General features: G+C 45.6%; 1 protein-coding gene across 1 annotated transcript in view; it reads right to left on the reverse strand.

Moving 5' to 3' along the window:
* Positions 1 to 10,655: 10,655 nt before the first annotated feature.
* PCM1 (pericentriolar material 1) overlaps positions 10,656 to 20,179 on the reverse strand; it is an 88,655-nt gene continuing 79,131 nt past the window's right edge. The window contains exons 35-38 of the mRNA XM_018554801.1: positions 18,922 to 19,115; positions 13,616 to 13,705; positions 12,998 to 13,121; positions 10,656 to 10,795 (exon numbers count right to left, since the gene is read on the reverse strand). Coding sequence (XP_018410303.1) covers positions 10,770 to 10,795; positions 12,998 to 13,121; positions 13,616 to 13,705; positions 18,922 to 19,115 — 434 coding nt within the window. The 3' untranslated portion in view covers positions 10,656 to 10,769. The remainder of the gene's footprint in view (positions 10,796 to 12,997; positions 13,122 to 13,615; positions 13,706 to 18,921; positions 19,116 to 20,179) is intronic.

Below are 20,179 nucleotides of genomic sequence, written 5' to 3' on the forward strand. Positions count from 1 at the left end.
GTGTCCAGACCGGCTTTGCTCCGTCCCCTTGACTAGAAAACAGCAAGATTTTCACTCTCACACAGTCTTGTAAAAGTGCTGAATAGTCAGTTACGGGTATCAAGGGAAGTTGTAGCACACGTTACCCTAATTTTCTGATACTTACCTTAATTTTCCTTTGCCGTCGCCTCCTTGTTTCAGGACAAGAGTAAGTGCCAGGAGGTGGACAGAAATATGGGCCACCATTCCAGAGTTGTTTTGCTCATCCTTTCTTCATTACATAGTGAGTCACACGCCTGGAACATGCATATTATGCATCTCTGTTCCAAGTAAGTGATTTACTAAGTAAAGATGAAAAGATAAAGATGATGGGCCTTAGGATTTTAACTTTCAAAATAAATACGGCCATTCACTGTTAGAATTTTGAGCAATTCATATGAAACGGGCAATTTTCTAACTGTGGGAGGCCCTGTCAGCAAGGAGCCAGGTGGAAAATTATCGGCCGAAAAGTGACTGCAGCTAATTACCTGCAGCTATTGTTTGGGTATTCCAACAGCCGCAGGCACTGGATCTCAGAATACAATAGCTGGCAGGGCCGATGTTTAGCATGGATGGGGGAATCTAGTGGTTATCCTCTTGATCAGGCTTGCGGGCTGCATAAGAAAAAACGATCAGGTTTATTCACTGGAGGGTGAAGAGTTTGGAGAAGGCAGGAGAAGGGAACAATCTAGGACAACATAGCTGAACCGGAAAGTGAGCTGAATTGGAGAATTTTTCCAAATCGGCTATTTTGTCCTAGATTGTTCACTTCTCCTGCCTTCTCCAAACTCTTCACCCAACTCTTCACCCTTTAGTGAATAGACCTGTGTATGTGTATAGCCAACTTTTAGTTAGCACAGACAGCTCTCATATTTGTATCCTCACAGGCTACCAGTTCTAAGACCGCATCGCCACCTCCTGGTACTAACAAGCAGCAATGAAACATCATGAATCCTAATCAATTCATCCTAGGCAAAAAAAATGACCAGACTGGAGCTCAAAGTCTACTTTTTAATGGGAAAGAAGGTATAGCTTTTTTTTATTTTTTTTATTACTGTATATTGTAACGGGTTAGGAATTTATTTAATGCAGACTTCTAAAATTACTGAAAGGTCCACAAAGGGCCAGTACGGCTAAAGTTAGGGATGCACTGAAATTGAATTTTCAGTCCGAAACTAAAACTAAAATAAAAATGTGTCAGGCTGAAACCAAAATTGTTTTTTTCTAACCATTTTAATTTTTTTAAATTTATTTTTACTTTAAGGGGCTCTGGGGAAATATTAGGGGTCTAAACAGAACCCTGATATTTACCTTTTGAAATAGAACAAGAGATTAAGGACTCTGTGTCTTCTATCTCTCTTTTTCTGTATCTCCTTTTATAAATGAACAGGAAGCCTCTTAACTGAGTGTTCCTGTCCATTCATAAACTGTGGATATACAGGTGAAACTCGAATAATTTGAATATCGTGCAAAGTTCATTTATTTCACTAATGCAACTTAAAAGGTGAAACTAATATATGAGATAGACTCATTACATGCAAAGCAAGATAGTTCAAGCCGTGATTTGTCATAATTGTGATGATTATGGCTTACAGCTCATGAAAACCCCAAGAACCCCAAATCCACAACCTCAAAAAAGTAGATTATTACATGCAATCAATAAAACAAGGATTGTACATAGAACAATATCGGACCTCTGAAAAGTACAAGCATGCATATGTACTCAGTACTTGGTTTGGGCCCCTTTTGCAGCACTTACTGCAATTACTTTTGCACGATATTCTAATTATTCGAGTTTCACCTGTAGTATGAGTTACTATGCCCACAATCACGAATGAATAGGAAGTGATATAGAGCACTTCTTGTTCATTCATCATTGGGGACACAATTTTTTTTTGTATCAAAAGTGGAGCAGCTGTGCTTCAGTTTGTTCAGTTAAAGGGGTTCTAAACCCTCCGTTTTTTTTGCCTATATCTACTGCTAGCGAGGCAAAAAAAAAAAAACGCTTTAACAGCGGTTTACACTTACCCTGTTTTCGTTGCGCGCTCCCGCCCGAGAATCCGAGACTGCTCGTGCGGCCGCAAAGCATCTTGGGGCGGGCGCATGCGCAGTTCGGATTTTCGGGCGGGAGACGAGTAGAGACGCAAGGTAAGTCTATGGACGCGTGCACACACATGCAGACACCGCTGGATCGGAAGTGCCTGCAAGCAGAGAGGAGTCAGCGCTGGATCGGAGAGCCGCCGCACCGCTGGAGGGACAGATGAAAAGGACAGAAAGAAGAGGAAGATCGGATTAAGAAACCTTATTTAAGGTAAGTGCTAACATTAACATTGGGGGGAGGGAAAAACATTTTTGACTTTGTCACTTTAAGATTTGAAAATAAAAGAGAGAAGCTGATTGGTAGCCATGCACAGCTGGCTCCAGATTTGATAAATTCCTCTCACTATGTCCTCAATTATTTACATTATAGTCCTGATTAGGGATATTCAGATACCAAGTACAGATACTTTCTAGCTCCAGGACTAGACTAGGGAAAAATTAAATAGTTAGGAGGCAACTGTCATTCTGAAGGAGAAGTGGCTACTGATTTGTACATTGCTGTTTTTTTAGGGATGCACCAATTACTTGTCCAATACTCACAGATACAAGTACTGATACATTTGTGTTTATTGTCATGTGACAGTTTTTCTAAAACAATACAGACTAATGATTTCAGGACAGTGGTGGAGTGCCTGAGCCCGGTCCCAGCTGCAACTGCAGCAACCCTGGTAGTTCTCATGAAAATGCCAAGTATCTGCACTTTAGCAGCCAGGTAAGACGCTTTTATTGTAGAAGAGATGGAGGAGAACATCCTTTTGTATCCTTTACGTCCTTTAAACAGACACAATCATCAGTTCAGACAGGCAATTAAGCTGCAGTGTCAGCAGATCAGTGGATGCATTTGTCCCATTCATTTAGTTTACATTTACTTCCAACTAAAGCTAATGCATTACAAAAATGAAATGCCATTGCTAAGAATCAGCGCTTGAGAATAAGATTAAATTAAAATGAATTTCCAAAATGGAATTGCTAATAACTATAAAATGAATATCTTTGTGTATAAATTACATTTCATAGCTGTTTATAGGACTTCAGTGCTAAAATCAGAAGTGATCAAGAGCAGTTCTAACATTTTGTCATTGAATGGCAGAGATTTCCATCAGTGAGAGCCTTTAAAAGCCAGCAATTGTTATGCTGAAATAGCGCAATATTCGCACTTCTGTCGCAGACCATCACAAAGTGAGAAGAGCTGCATCAATGTCAAAAGCAGAGCACCACTAAAGGAAACTGCCTGGGCAGCAGACATAGTTTGTTGAAAGCTGCACACTTTTTGCACTGTATTGTAGAGTTCTTAGTTTGGACACTTTGCTTTAACACATGATACTGTATGCAGTTATGTAATGTTGTATCATTACATTGGAGAAGTTTTCTTTATATCAGTGGTTTTTATGCTTTTCATATTGGAATAAGCTTGATAGTCTGGTGATGTCACAGGCGTTCTATACCCTCTTCTACAGGGGGTGGGCAGATCCTAAACGATGCAGAGAGTGGTGCCAGGTATTAATGTGCCACCTCTCTGCAGCGAGTTCAGGGGTGGAGCTTTGACACCCTTGGATCGCAGGAAGTGGATTGAATAATGTTGGCCCATTAGAGGAGCAGAGCCACATCACTGGATAGGTGAGTATGCAGTGGGACAGCACCAGAGATCAGGTCAGTATGGCAGCCACAACAGCTTTAAACATTTTAATGACTGCTCTGGCCTGAACATTTGCAATTTCTGCCCAATTTAGGGCTTTCATAAAACAGGAATTTCATTTGGAAATAAGTGGATAACTACAGTTAATAAAGCTTCACTGAGCTAGGTGAAAAAATGTACTCCTTTAGTAACTAAACCCCACGGTTTTCACCATCTCTGCAGATTTGCGATTATCGTAAGGTGTGTGGAAGCCGTGCGACCTCTACTACTGTAAGGTCGCACGACTTTAAACTTACGGACATGTTCAAAAACCCGCCGAGCATCGTACGATGTTCGGCGGGCTTGTGGCATGTCCGTACGATAACAGCCGCACGGGCCGGTGTGCGCAAGCGCACACTGCCCGTTCGGCATTGCGGTCATCGGAAGCCCGCCCCTCAGGGGGCGTGGCTTGCGATCATCGCAAGTACGATCTGCCTATGCAACATAGGCAGATCGTACGTTTTTTTAAGTACCTTACAACCATCGCAAGACAAAAGTCTTGCGATGGTTGTAAGGTGTGTGCCCAACATATATAATTTATTTCTATTATTTTTACTTATTTCTTGGAGTCCTTTTGAGGGACAAAGAACTTCTTTGAATCCTTAAGACTCACGGGCTTTAGTGCTGCCTACAGAAGAAATGGACACGAGCAACAATAAAAAAAAAAGTCAGTAACCAGCACAGTTTAACCCCGCCCATAACCGTCATGCCCCAAGTTTTGTAGCAAAGTAGTACAGAGAGTATTAAGGAAACACAGAGGGGAGGGACCTATGTCCCTCAATGGACTTCAAGAAAAGGATTTTAGAGAAAATAAAAAAAATTCAATTTTCGTCCATTGGGGGACACAGGAATTCTTAGACTGTTGGGACGTCCCACAGCTAGCATCAGATTAGGCCTGAAAAGCCACCTGGTAAAAATATAAGAAAAACAGAAGACCAGGTGGTAGCCTTCAAACTGGGAAAGGTTACATGATGGCAAAATGAGCAAGAAGCACTCGCAGATCTAGTAGAACGCAACTTTATAGGACAGGGTGGAACCTGATTTTTAAAGAAAAACTCCAGGCATATGGAATCTTAACCGTTGGAGTGGGACTACCCCCTGCGCTGCAAGGGTTAAGTGATTGTCTTGCGCTAAAATAACAGATATAATCACCTGAACCTCAGACATGGCTGGTTGCTAGACCAGTCCTTGCAGCCTCTCTCCCCCTCCACTCTGGTGAATGAATGTCCCTTGGCATCCTCATGTCCACTACACTGTATTGGACGTGATGACTCAAGGGACCTTGAACCGCTGGAGCGAAAGGGGAGCAAGGCTGCAGGGACCAGTCTAGCAGGCAGCCGGGTCCAAGATTTGGGTGAGTATATCTTTGTTATTTTAGGTCCCTAGACAAAAGAAGTACTTCACCCTTGCAGTGAGAGAGTAGCCCCACTGCAAGGGTTACGATTTAATATACCCAGAGTTCTTCAAGACCATGTGATCATGATGGTCTGCCTGAGCCACCTAGAGAAGGTGAACAGATAAGCCGGTGTACCCTTACCGGCTCCAACCAAAAAGTAATCAGTACTTCTGAAAAAGCAGAGGCTGAGAGATAGACCATCACCACCCGAAACACATCCAGACAATGGGAGGGACTCCTTCCATGTCCAACCATAAACTTTATCCTTACTAGCATCATACGAAACACACATTCATAGATGCCCCTAACTCAAAAAGAGAACCAAGGCTTTAATAGGCGTGCTGTTATAGCCAGCTGTCATGAGGTAGGATGGCAAAAAGGTCCTTGGGACAGGCGATCATCTGCCAGGAGTCTTACCAAGACAGCGTACCACACCAATCTGGATTCATCTGGTTTTGCAGAACGAATGGCTCGGAACATGCAAATGGAAGCAATGAAATGACTAACTTTTCAAACTACACGCCGTCACCCATTCACAATTATTACTCATCAGCGAAAGAGCCTCATCCATGTCTAGATTATTGGCTAGTGCCTTCTCATGAGCCAAAATCATGAAATTCCTTTTTTCTGTCATGCATAATTGTGCAGAGGAACACAGGTGAGTGTGGAGAATGAACTGTCATGATGCCGAGGATGCCGCAATCACCAGAGCAGTTACATGCAGCCCAGGGAACGCTACACTATTGCAAACAGCAGACAGTTCCGCCTCTAGGGTCAATGTCTTGCGCAATGTGGGTTTTGCAATAGGAATTTCATATCAGGCGGTCAGCAAATCTTGAGTCAGCAACTAGCTGCAGAAGGTCTCAAGCTCTAAAAAGGAATTAGTTTTTTTTTTTGGAGAGACACTAGGAGGCATTTAACGCTTAGTGAACTGAGTCCAAAGTTTTGTGGTAAAATAACACGTGCATTATTTAACAAAAAAAGCATTTCATTCACAGAAATACATTCAGTAATTCACAAATGTGACCATTTAGAAACACAGTTTTATATCTCATATTACTAGTTCATTTTTTTTTTGTCACTTCCTGGGGGGAGGTACATGGTACATGGATGCAGTGAATAGTACCCATAACATTAAGAAAACCTGCCAAGGAACAAAAAATGCCTTTTATTTGGTCCCATTTTGGCCACTTGGGCATTTTCGCCGAGAACTGCGGCTCGCTGGATATTTTCTGTTTTTCAGACCATTCACAGTAAATCTTAAAAGGAGAACTATGGGGTCAGTGTTTTTCCCCATAGTTCTCCTTGGGGTAACGGGAGGACACAAACTAGCGTCCTCCCGTCACCCTAAGCTCAGTATACCGCGAGCTACAGCTCGCGGTATACTGAGACGCCGCACCTGGAGCGGATCCCGACTTAGATGACGGGATCCGCCCAGCTGCGTAAGTGACAGCTGGCTCTGCCTATCTAGAGGCAGAGCCAGCTGTACCCGTCCCCTCCCCCGTCCGTTCCGCCAGTCAGCGCTGGCAGATCGGAGCGGGGAGAGGGGAATCCAGCCCCTCCCCCTGTCACGGCAGAGAGCCGTGACAGGATCGAGAGGTGAGGGAACCCGGTATGTGTTCTCTCACCTCCCGATCTACTGAGCTGACCTGTGACAGTCTCATTGTCACAGGTCGGCTTAGAACTATGAGGTGAGTGGAAATCACTCGTGTCATAGTTCTCCTTTAAGGTGCCCATACACTGCACGATTATCGTACGATAATCGTATGCGATCGGTTTTTCGTACGATAATCGCGCAGTGTCTGAGTAGCGTGCAACTGCGGATACAGTACAATCGTACGACGTTTGACTACCTAGCATGTTCGAAAACCTGTGCGTAATCATACGATAATCGTTCAATGAGTAATCGTTCGTCAATGGTCGCACTGTTTGTTCAGCGCATGCGTTAAGCGATCGAGCAATCGGAAGAATGACGGCAGCTGGCTGTACTCGCAGCATCCACACCTCTGTTCTGGTACCCACATGCACCACTTGCTCAGCCATTGCTGGGGCTACATGTTGCGTACAGATGCAAGAACCAATGCTCACACCAAAATCATATCTCCTCATATAGCTGACACACATGCTGACCACTCCCCATGTGCACCACACATGAGGCTGCTGAAAGTGACCCCCTAATAATTGCAATGAACCACATGCAACGCAAACCATGCAACATGAATAACATGTCCATTCTCCTTTTGGAGACAATTTGATAAGTGATTACTTCTGTCGGTCGATCGAAATCGTACGATTATTAGTGCGGTCGTACGATTATCGGATCGACCTCTATCGAGACAAGTTGGGTGCGTCGCACGATGATCGTACGATATTCCGATCGTCGAGGGGTTTTATTCGTACGATAATCGTGCAGTGTATGGGCACCTTTAGAGATGGTTGTGCGTGAAAATCCCAGTTTCTGAAATACTCAGACTAGCCCGCTCAGCACCAACAACCATGCCATGTTCAAAGTCCCTTAAATTATTATTATTATACAGGATTTATATAGCGCCAATAGTTTGCACAGCGCTTTACAATATAAGGAAGACATTACAGTCACAATACAATTTAAGACAAGATGGTAAGGAGGGCCCTGCCCGTGAGGGCTTACAATCTAAAAGGGAGGGGCAAGTGATACATGAGGAGGTAGCTGCGTGGGGATGATTGTTTGAGAAAGTGATTGTTCAGTGGTTAGGGTGAGGTGGGATAGGCTTCCCTGAAGAGATGAGTCTTAAGGGATCGCCTAAAGGCAGTCAGTAGGGGGGTGCAGACGCTGAGCGGTTGGTTAGGTGGATGAGTCTAGCAGCTGCATTCATCATAGCCTTTGTAGAGGTAGGCCTATGATAAGGGAGTTGCAATAGTCAAGACGAGAGATAACAAGAGAGTGGATGAGTAATTTGGCGGTTTCTTTGGTGAGGAAGGGTAAATCCCCTTTCTTTCCCATTCTGATGCTGTTTAAACGTCAGCAGATAGTCTTGACAATGTCTATATGCCTAAATGTTTTGAGTTACTGCCACGTGATTGGCTGATTAGATGTTTGCATTAACGAGGAGTTGAACAGATGTGCCTATAAAAGTGGCTGGTGAGTGTAGTTGTATTTAGGAGGGATTACGCAAAACCAGCCTATTACATCAGTAAGAACTCGTGAGAATGAGGATTGTGAAAATGCCACAACCTCACATGACTACACTGCGTGCTGGGCTCCAGAATAAGATGTAACTCATCATGAAGTTGCAGAATTAGGTCCCTTGTTGACTGGAACGTTTTAAGGCACTCCACAAGGAATGACTGTTTCAGCAATGGTTTCTAGAATACTTCCATTTCCTCAGATTGTGCTAATACTGACAGCCACAGCCATGTGCCAATTACTGCTTACTTTATGAATTGGCTTTGTTACATCCCATTTTTCATAAGATTTTTAGTTTTTTTTTTAGCGTTTGTGGTATTTACTGCATTAGCCATTGTTTTTTTCTTTTAATGAACTCACCCTTTTCTTATAGCATGGGATATTTTACTGAGAAAGGTCACATGACAATATGACCGCATGCGATAACATTTAGTGAATTGAGCCTAGTGTGTTTTGGAGGAATCGGTCTCAGTCCGACAATAGAATAGAGAGAACGCCATCTGTGAGCTGCCTGGTCGTTGGTGTCTTTGTTGCAGGTGGATTATGTGTTTGTTGAAACAAAGTAGATAAACTATTTCCTCGCATATCTTTCAGTGACTGCACACAGGCAGTAATATCCTCCCCAGCACTGCAGAGTTCTACAGGTGAGCTTGCAGAACAGCATTAGTAGGCTTCAAGAATCTAGGCAGGAAATGCGCCTATTTTCAAAAACTTGTTTGCTTAGCTGTAGTAATAGTCCTGATGCTCCTGTACATGTATCTATCCGAACATTATTCTCTGAAATCTTAGAAGATCCAAGACAGCATGCTGATTTTCAAAACACACCCCTGGCCACATCTTGGTGACTGGTCCACCATATACCCAGTAATCCTTTCACAGATGACTGTAGTGCCGTGTAATGTATTGACGATGAAAGAATGAGTGGAGTAACCCTGATAACACAAAGGTTGGATACATGGCTGAGCTGGCATAGCACGCAAAACTGCCAGAAGAAGCCGATTGGTTGACATATTTCATACATACACGGTTACAATAATCATTCTGTAGCAATGCCTGCACCCCACCTCTTATTCTTATTATGAGGTTAGTACTGTTGGTCCAATCTGAGAGATGTTTCAGCATCTGTGTTGTGATGTACTCAGCATCCAACTGACTTAGGTCCAGCAAACCAACAAGGTGTTCCTCAGGATCAGAATAATTAATGATAGATTCCCTGTGTTGCACGTGTCCCATCGCTCTTTAAACAGAACCTTGCGGTGTCAGCATTGCCATGCCTATTTATGATGCAATACAACACAAGACTCCCCAATTTCAATGATGTCATTTTGCACAAGGGATGTCTATGTTGCATTATGCAGTATGCCATTCACTATGTCTCTTAGTGTGATCTCTTCAGTAATGTGATTTAGGAAATGTGCAGCAGACATATTCTTTCCTTGATTCTGGGCTCCAGGAACTGGTCCTCACAGTTAGGCCCCGATTCCTGGTGGGGCTCTACAGCTACCGATAGCTCTATCGCTCCCCGTAACTCTGTTATGGCTCTCCAGTTGTCTCTCCCGCAGGCAAAGTGATAATGTGACACAAACTGTTGCAGTGTGAGAGACAGTGACAGAGATGCAAGGAACCCAACCAGCAGTCCATTAGTATACACTGTTTTGTTAAGTGAACAGAACTTAATTCAGCACACTTTCTGCTGAGCAGAATCTGCTCTATGAGTCCAACCTGGAATCACTTTTGGGTAGTGCAACGAAGAGCCATGCCAGAGTGAACAGGGAATGGCCAGTTCCCTTCCCTGTGTCTCTGTGGCTGACAGCACCCCCCTAAATCTGAACCGGCTGCGATTGTTTGCTTTAAACCTTATGCTGCTTGAAAAGGAACCTCTCAAGGTGCTTTATATAAGCTGCCTTTGCTGACCTCTCCTGATAGGGTTAGACCCCCCACCTGTCTATATTGCTTCCTAACCTACTGACTCAGAATATGTTTAGATATAAGAAATTCTATTTATTTTTTTACAGCATGCATGTTACAGGTTTGAATTAAGATCATGGGAGCCAGACAGATGGGCAACTAGTATTTTCAGGAATGACAGCCCCCATACTTCTCATCATGACACGGGTACTGTAGGGGGATAATAAATAAAAAAAATACGATAAGCCAAACTTTATTTAGAACATCATTCTAACAATTCAGAATTTACAAAAAGTCATACAAAGAATGATTAGGAGAACATAGAGAACAGTGTTTATACTTTTGGATCAACTGAGGTTTCCAACAAGAACAGTACTGCCACGGGCAGTTCCTTTTTATTTTTTTAAACCAGGACCTAAACGGCAGTGTCCTAACATTTCATTACAAACTCAGAAGGTATAGTGCAGATTTAAACTTTGAAATTCAGTGGATTTTGCTTTTTTGTTTCATCCAGAATGAGATCCATTACTTTCTGCAACAAAAAACAAATTACACATTAAACACTTTTAAATAAACTGAGCAAACAGATGTTATTGTTCCATGTAGCAGGGGGTCTGTCATCACAAATGTCATTTATGTTCCTATCCATTTGGTTGCCTTGCTTTAGGGGGCTCTTTAAAGAAAAAAAACTAACTTTTTAGGGTGCTCGTTCTATCACTGATCTCAGGAAGGATTTGATACCATAGATAATCCTGGCACAGTGATCAACCCTAGTGTTAAGCAGTCTGATCGGACATGGTATAGATTCATCCTCTATGAGCTTGTCTACATATACTGTATATGTAAAGTTGCCCCAATATACTGCTCCTACTCAGTGATCCAGGGAGCTGCAGGCCAGAACAAGTAGCTTTACCAAACTGTACCTGAGTCTGCTGCAGAATCTAATTGATAGGCTTGTAATCATATGGGCAAATCTTATAGCTTATAAAGGTAGGTACTCATGTGGTGTTTTATAAAGCTGCTTACTCCTGGATCCCTCTGATAAATTCTCTAAGATACTTTAACTGCATTCATTATGTTTATCTTCTAAGTATCTGCTAAAAATGTTCAGCTCACAAACAAATATCGCCTAAACAAGGAACCTTCTTTTTTTTTTTTCCACTAAAAATAGGCATTTACCTGTTGAAAGTCTTAAACTCTCATACATATATTTCCTACAGGGTGTGTTCAGTACAATAGGCTCTTTTTCATGCTCTTAGAAACATAACTGTTTTTTCCAAACCTTTCTGGGGTTTTTTTAGCATTATTTTAGGGAGTCGTAATCCTTATAAATTTACCTGTAAAAACCACTTTGTACATATACAAGCCTGAGTCTAAGATCTCCAGGGACATGCAAGTAAAGTCAGATTTGCTCACCTTTGTGCAAATCATTTGAAGGGGGGGGAAAAAAAAAACAAGAAAACAAACCACTATGCGGTTTTGAAACGAGAAGTGAAAATAGACTCCACTTCAATCTGTCACATGGAGTGCTGACAATCTCAGATTTATTCTCGACTTTGGTCAGCACCACACAGTTGCTCCATCAGAACATACAAATACTGTGTGAAATAGTATGCACACATATGTTACTCACAACTGGTGGGTACTACTTATGTTTCTCCCAAGAGAATGTTTTTTTTAACACAAAGATATCCGAATAAAAAGATTCTAAATTGCTGTATACTTGAACTGTATCCATCAAAGGATAAATGTTTGTCACATAAAAAGTTTGTTTTTGGAAACAGGACACACATTGGGACAAAATCTGGAGCACTGTGCATGGCAACCAATCAGCTTCTATCTCTCATTTTCAAATCCCAACTGAGCAAACTGAAGAGTGATGCTGATTGGTTGCCATTGGCAACTGCTCCAGATTCTGTCTGCTCCAGTTTGATAAATCCCCCCCCATTGTATCTTACGCGTTGGATATGCATTTGTAGTTTTGTTTAGATAGAATGAAGGATCTTTTAAATCTGCTGTATATTTAATGAATAGGAGTACCCACACATCTCGAAAGACCAGATGATGCACAAGTCACAAAAAGAAAAAACCCACAAGACCAGATGCCTTAAAAGAGAACTATGGGGTCAGTGTTTTTCCCCATAGTTCTCCTTAGGGTAATGGGAGGACACAAACTAGCGTCCTCCCGTCACCCTAAGCTCAGTATACTGTGCTTAGGGTAGCTCGCGGTATACTGAGACGCCGCAGCGGATCCCGACTTAGATGACGGGATCCGCCCAGCTGCGTGAGTGACAGCTGGCTCTGCCTATCTAGAGGCAGAGCCAGCTGTACCCGCCCCCTCCCCCGTCCGTTCCGCCAGTCAGCGCTGGCAGATCGGAGCGGGGAGGAGGGAATCCAACCCTTCCCGTCACGGCAGAGAGCCGTGACAGATCGAGAGGTGAGCGAACCCGGTATGTGTTCGCTCACCTCCCGATCTACTGAGCCGACCTGTGACAGTCTCATTGTCACAGGTCGGCTAGAACTATGAGGTGAGTGAAAAGCATTCACCTCATAGTTCTCCTTTAATTGTCGCATCATGTGTAGCATTGCAGTTTGAACATTATCAGAAGAAACTGGTTGGTCCACATATAGCCCAATTTCATTACACCACCAATACATGTCACAGTGGAAATGACTGAGTGTAAGGAACCAGCCAGGTATGGAAATATTATAACGTGAACAGTCGGGAACTTACCTGGCTCTTTCAGTAACAAAGCATCTCCTGCCAGCTCATCAACACCATTTCCTTGTCCATTCAAAATTTCATTGCAGAGATTATTGTTTAGCTGCTCATTTTCCATTTCAGCCATCAGTTCTGCCTGTGGAATGATAATAAACATTAGTGTTTGAACCTGAAAGAACATACATTTAACCCCTTCGTGACGGGAGACGTACAGTGTACGTCCCGTCACAAAGTGGCTATATGACTGGCCACGTACACTGTACGTGCCGAGTTATATTAGCCTCTGTAATGCTGGTAACTGCTGATTCTCAGCAGTTCCAGTCATTAATTAATGCCTCACTATTGAGACATTCATTAATGAAATAGTTAAGCTTTTTTAAAAGCTTCTTTCTTTCATTAATGAAAGAATGAAGCCTTTACATTCAGATACGGGTTCGCTAAATAGCGATCCCGTATCTGACAGCTGAAGATAGCAGAGAGGTAGCAGTGACTCACCTCTCTGCTATTTGTTTTGACAGCTGGAGAGCCTGATGTTAAATGATACATTTCAACCACTAGATACAAAATGTATCTCGAGTGAAATGTATCACTTCTGTATCACTTCTGAAGTTTTAAAAACTGACTGAATACCTTAGGCAAAGCAAGTTTAAGAGGCAGATCTTCAACTTTCACAAAGTCATCTTCATCAGACTTCTGACTCAAGTTTCCAGAGCCAGTTTCCTATTTCCAACCAGAAACACATATTAGAGACATGCTTAGAGCATATTGCTTATAACAGCACTAAAGAGCATTCATTGTGTGCATCTTGAATTAAAAAGGTGTTAATTCATTAGGTGGATCTATCGTAAGGCAAACTTCTTACTCTGCCCCCAAGACCTTGCTGGCCTCTTGTCAGTTTTGACTTTACTACCGAAACATATTTACAGTGAAGTCAGACTAAATCCTCCATGTCATCAGGGCACATGCACTGCAATATCCTGACTGTACAAAGGATGGCGAAATGACTTCACTGCTTTCAACAATTCATTGCTACAACACAGCCAAACATTCACAGAGCGCCATTTATAGCACCAAACCCAAAGGCTGCTGGAGCATTCTGACCATACAGATTCCCATAACAAATAGGGATGTGACCTTTTCTGTACTCGTACATGGAGAATACCTCTGGATGTTCCAGCAGGAATAATCAGACTTCCAAGGAATATTTATCAAATTAAACATGCATGTTTATGTACTTCCAATAGTGCATATCATACGAGATCTTCAGTAATTTCTGAGACACTGACTTGAAGCAATGATCACCCAATCTTCCAACTTATCTGATCGACGTTCCACTAGACAATATTTATCTGCTGTGATTGTTTTGTCTATACACAGTCACATTAACACACGAGCCAGAACTCCTGGGATCATGGAAATAATAGGATTTTTGTACTCACCGTAAAATCCTTTTCTCTCCGTTCATTGAAGAACACAGGCAACAGATCGTAGATCCTGAATGGTAGGGTAATATCGCCACCTGCAGGAGAAGGACGCTAGGCACAAAACTAAAGACCAATTACAGCCTAGGGGCGGCCCCTGCCGGTGGCCAAACCCCCCACCTGCTGACAAGTCTCCAGTTTAGTAACAAGCAGTTAGGAGTGTACACCCCATAAAGAGGGCGGGGCCTGTGTCCTTCAATGAACGGAGAGAAAAGGATTTTATGGTGAGTACAAAAAATCCTATTTTCTCTCCCGTTCATTGAAGGACACAGGCAACAGATCGGAGATCCTGAATGGTAGGGACGTCACCAAGCCGTAACACACTGAGGGATGGGCAACAACAAACAAAACACCCAAAAGACCCCTCAAAGTGCCGCCTGCAACACTTTGCGCCCCAAACCAGCATCCGCCAATGCTAAAACGTCCACTTTGTAGAACTTAACAAAAGTTGTGAACAGAAGACCAAGAGTGGCCTTACAAAACCTGAGAAACAGAGGCCCCGTGGCGGAAAGCCCAGGAAGCCCCAACAGCCCTAGTAGAATGGACAGTGACAAAAAATGGAGGCTCACGCCCCTTAACGGCGTACGCCTGAGTCACAACAGTACGCATCCACCTAGAGATGGCAGCCGCCGACGCGGCCCGAACCTTACGAGGACCATCCGTGAACAAGAACAGGGAGTCGGTCCCGCGGAAAGAAGCCGTAGCTTCCAAATAAACACGAAGAGCGCGAACCACATCCAAACAGTGGAGCGCACGCTCCTTCTATGGACCGGCTGCGGACACAGGGAAGGTAAGACAATGTCCTCATTCAGATGGAATGCCGACACAACCTTTGGCAGGCACGCCGGCCGAGGACGGAGAACCACCTCGTCCCGATGCAAAACCAGCAACGGGGACTTGCAGGACAAAGCAGCCAACTCTGACACCCGCCGAACGGAAGTGATGGCCACCAGAAAGGCCACCTTCTGTGGCAAAGATAGAAGCGGAATCCCCCAAAGAGGTTCAAACGGGGATTCCTGCAACACCGAAAGCACGAGATTCAGATCCCACGGAGCCAAAGGCGAGCGGACAGGGGGAGCAATGCGTGTCACCCCCCTGAACAAAGGTGCGAACCAGAGCATTAGACGCCAAAGGCCGCTGGAAAAGCACCGCCAAGGCAGAGATTCGACCCTTCACAGTACTCAAGGCCAGCCCCTGAGCCACCCCGCGCTGCAGGAAGGCAAGGAGCCTGCTGATGGAGAACAAAAGTGGGGACAGGGCCCCAGCCTCACACCAGGCAAAATAGGCCCTCCACGTGCGACGGTAAACTTTTCTAGAAACCGCTTTGCGCGCTCTGAGCATAGTGGAAAAGACCGCATCGGACAACCCCCGGTCCTTCAGGACCTGGCTCTCAACAGCCAAGCCGTCAAAGCCAGCGACTGTAAGAAGGATGGAACACAGGACCCTGGAACAGAAGATCGGGGCGCAGAGGCAGACGCCACGGGGCGTCCACCACCAGCTGAACCACGCCCTCCGAGGCCAATCCGGGGCCACGAGGACGACAGTGATGCCCTCGACCGCGATCCGACGCAGCAGCCGAGGCAACAGATACAGTGGAGGAAAGGCGTAAATTAGATCGTAATGACCCCAAGGGGCCACCAGGGCATCCACAGCCTCCGCCCAGGGATCCAGGGCCCGGGCCACAAACCTGTCCACATTGCGGTTGAACCGAGACGCCAGAAGATCCACCTCCGGCGTCCCCCAGCGACGACAGAGCTGCTGAAAAACCTCCGGGTGCAGAGACCACTCCCCCGGATCCACCAATTGTCCACAGAGGTAATCGGCTGCCAATTGTCCACTCCCGGGATGTAGACCGCCGAGAGAGCCAGAACACGATGTTCTGCCCAGGACAGAATCCCGAACACCTCTCGACCCGCGGCCACGCTTTATGTGCCGCCCTGGTGGTTGATGTACGCCACCGCAGTGGCGTTGTCTGACTGGACCCGGACCGCCAGACCCTGGAGCCGGGCCGACCAATGAAGGAGAGAAAGGCGAATCTCCGGAAGTTCCAACATTTATCGACAGACGGGCCTCCTCCGGCGGCCAACGACCCTGCACGGTCAAGGAGCCCAAGAACCCTGCCCCAGCGGCTGGCGTCCGTGGTGACCACCGGCCAATGCACTGGAAGAAAAGACTTCCCCCGCACCAAGACCGGAGATTGAAGCCACCACCGCAGGGAGGCCCTCGCCTCCCGAGAGATCCGAATCTCCCTGTCCAAGGCCACCATGAGACCGAGGACCTGCATGCAAACTCGAATGGGCGACCACTGGCGAGTCTTCAGTAGCCGGACCTTGGAACGGAGCGCCAGGAGCTTGTCCCGAGGACGAAAGACCCGGGCCGCGACAGTGTCCAGAACCAAACCCAGATACTCCAGACGTGGTGAAGGCACTAGACAAGATTTTTGCAGATTCAGAAGCCACCCGAACTCCTCCAAGGACCGCACCGTGACCCCCAGAGCTGTCACCATGGAAGAATGCGACTCTGCCCGTAGGAGCAGATCGTCCAGGTACTCCACGATCGAAACCCCCCGACAACGCAACAGCGCCAGAATCGGGGCTAGCACCTTGGTGAACACACGCGGGGCCGACGCCAGCCCAAAGGGCAGCGCCACAAACTGAAAGTGGTCCTCCCCCACCGCGAAACAAAGATATCGCTGATGAGACTCGCAAATGGGTACATGAAGGTATGCATCCCAGATATCGATGGAGGCCAGCAGATCCCCTTGACGGAGCCATGCCACCACGGACCGGATGGACTCCATCCGGAAACGAGGGACCCGCACGAAGGTGTTCAAGCGTTTGAGGTCCAGGATGGGCCGCACCCCCTCTTTCTTGGGCACTGTAAACAGGTTCGAATAAAAACCTTGGAATCTTTCCGCGGAGGGAACAGGCACAATCAGCCCCTGGGACCAAAGGTTCGCCGTGCGATGGAGATCCGCCAACCGCAAAGGGGATAGCCGCGTGTTGGACGGGAAGAAATGGTTGACGGGACAGAAAACTCGATCTTGTAGCCCGAAGAAACCAACTCCCGGACCCAAGAGTCGGAGACGTGGGCCAGCCAAAAATCCGCAAAGAGCCGAAGACGGCCCCCCCACCCCGGGACCCGGAGCCCGACCTTCATGCGGATTGGGGCTTGCCGGCAGGCTTGGGCTGCCACGGACGCTTGGAAGATTGGGAAGAGGAGGGTTTGTTAAAGACTTACCGCCCCTGTCGGAGGGCGGCCGAAAAAGCCGCTTGTGAGCGGAGAAAGTAGGCCCAGGCTTCCGGCGCTGTTACTTCTTGCGCGCCTGGGGAAGGAAGGTACTCTTACCCCCGTCAGATCCCTAATGATCTCATCCAAGGTGGAACCAAAACAGACGGTCCCCAGTAAAGGGCAACTCTCTAAGAGCCTTCTTGGAAGCCTGGTCCGCCGACCAACACTTAAGCCAGAGCAAGTGGCGAAGCGACACCGCTGACACCGACACCCTGGACACCAAGGGTGCCGCATCCAAGGCCGAATTACAGACATAACTAAGGCCCTGAACCAACTGGTCCGCCAATTCCACAAAGGCGGGGGAGACGTTCTCCTCCGCAAGACCCTGATGTAACATTTTAGCCCACTCAGTTAGAGTCTGAGAGACCAAGGCCGAAGCCAAGACCGGACGCATGAGAGCGCCTGAGACAGAGTACAGGGACCGCAAAAGCGCCTCAGCCTTCCTATCAGAAGGATCCTTAAAGGACGGAGAATCCTCCACCGGAATAACCGTGGCCTTGTTCAAACGAGAGACCGGCAGGTCCACCACCGGTGGGGAAGACCACTTAGACACAAAGTCCTCCTCGAAGGGGTAGCGAACCGAGAACCGCTTCGGAACCGCCGCAAGGGACTTGGAAGGCCGTTTCCACTCCTTATAAATGAATTCATCAAAAAAAGGAGATGTAAGGAAACACCTTGGCGGAACGCCTGCTCTTGTGCGTCCCAAACTGCACGTGCGGCAGCGAGGAAGTGCTGGCAACATCCTCAATTTTAAGGGTCATCCCAAGGCAGGGGACGGCAAAAGCAGGGCCCGCTTCCTAGGTGGGCGCTGCGTCAAGGCGCGCTCCATGCGCGTCACAAACCCATAAATTGACAGAAGAAAACGATTCCAGGGACAATGCGGTACCACCCACCCCCCTGAAGCCCCAGAGGGGCGCACGGGCGACAGCCAAAACAGCGCAGGCATTCAGGCCGCACAAAGAGGGTATCTAGAGGGGTCCGCAGAGCGCAGCCCACAACCCTCACAAGATTGTTTCCAAAATAGCCTAACAGCAAGTTTTAACATAAACTTTGTGCTGCTGTCAACAATTCAAGATGCCACCAAATCTTAAATAAATATATATATATAGAAAATATACTGATCATATGAACAATTACACATTGGCAACAATAAAATCAACTTACAAATTCATTAACTAGCACAGGGGAGTCAGTGGCAGGACTGCCAGGTCCAGAGCTCTCTGCTGACGCCTGTGATGACTTCGCATCCCTGTCCACTGATGCCGACATGTCACCTCCTTGTAAGTGCAATGAAGCCAAAGTATTGTCAGCTGAAATATCAAGTGGATTCTGGTTCTCCTCTACCTTATGTATGTCTTCTAAAGTAAAACACAAAAAGTATTTTATGAAATAAAAAAGATGATATGGGCTGGTATACTATAGAGATTATGATCAGATAGAATGGTACAAGGCATCAGTATTTAAGAGTCTGTCTGCTGGAGATAAATGCAGACAGAATCCACTAATTCTGACAGCACCGATGAGCTTTTCATGTTTTGTCTGCCATGATTTGATGCAACGTTTCAATGCTTTGTGTCCACCTCTTGTAATGTGTCATGTTGATTGAGAGCATAGTACAAAGTATCACAGGTATTAAGTCTTAGACTGCAGATTAGCCTTGCTGTTAGTGCAAGAACAATGGGAAACCTAATGGAGGTAACCAATACTCAAATAAAAAGTATATTCTGCTTTTAAATAGGCACCGGTAGTTTTAAACACTGCCTGGCAGTGTATTTATTGTGACTGTTGTTACCATCTGAATTTAAGAGAGTGTTCAGAACAACTGTTTAGTGTCTACAAATATTCTCCCCATGAACACTTTTCTGGGTGTGCATCCTCACCAAAGCAGCATCTGCTATCCAGACTTTCAGGATAGGAGAGTCTGAAGTCTTATGTATTGTTCTGTGGGCCTATCCTCGCTGTCCCTTCTCAGAGCCTGCTATTTCCACATTGACTTGCTCAGTGGTGAGCACCTCCTCCTCTTACGGATTAGCTGATGCAGAGCATTTCTCATAACTTCCTCATTGTGGATAGGCCAAATCTCAGCATTCCTCCTACCCTCATCATTGCGGATTGGCTGAATGTGCTGAATGCAAGTGCAATTATACCCCCCTTCCCAAGCCCCATCCCTTCCCCAGCTCTGCCTTCTTCACTAGGTCTCCCGCCACTACACAGAAGCAGACATCTTTCCTTGAAAATACATACACAAAAGGCAAAGAAAGGGAAGAAGCATCTGTGCAACACTGCAATGCTCTCGTTTTAACATCCAACAAAAATAAAAAGGATTACAGAAACTTTTGTAATGGTTAGTTAATTTTGTATAATGTTAAAAAGTACCTAAATATGTGCAGTCTTCTTATCTCAAGCATAAGATATATATGTA

Source organism: Nanorana parkeri, unplaced genomic scaffold (assembly GCF_000935625.1).
Source record: "Nanorana parkeri isolate BGI_ZX_2015 unplaced genomic scaffold, ASM93562v1 scaffold174, whole genome shotgun sequence".
NCBI classification, from domain to species: Eukaryota; Metazoa; Chordata; class Amphibia; order Anura; family Dicroglossidae; genus Nanorana; species Nanorana parkeri.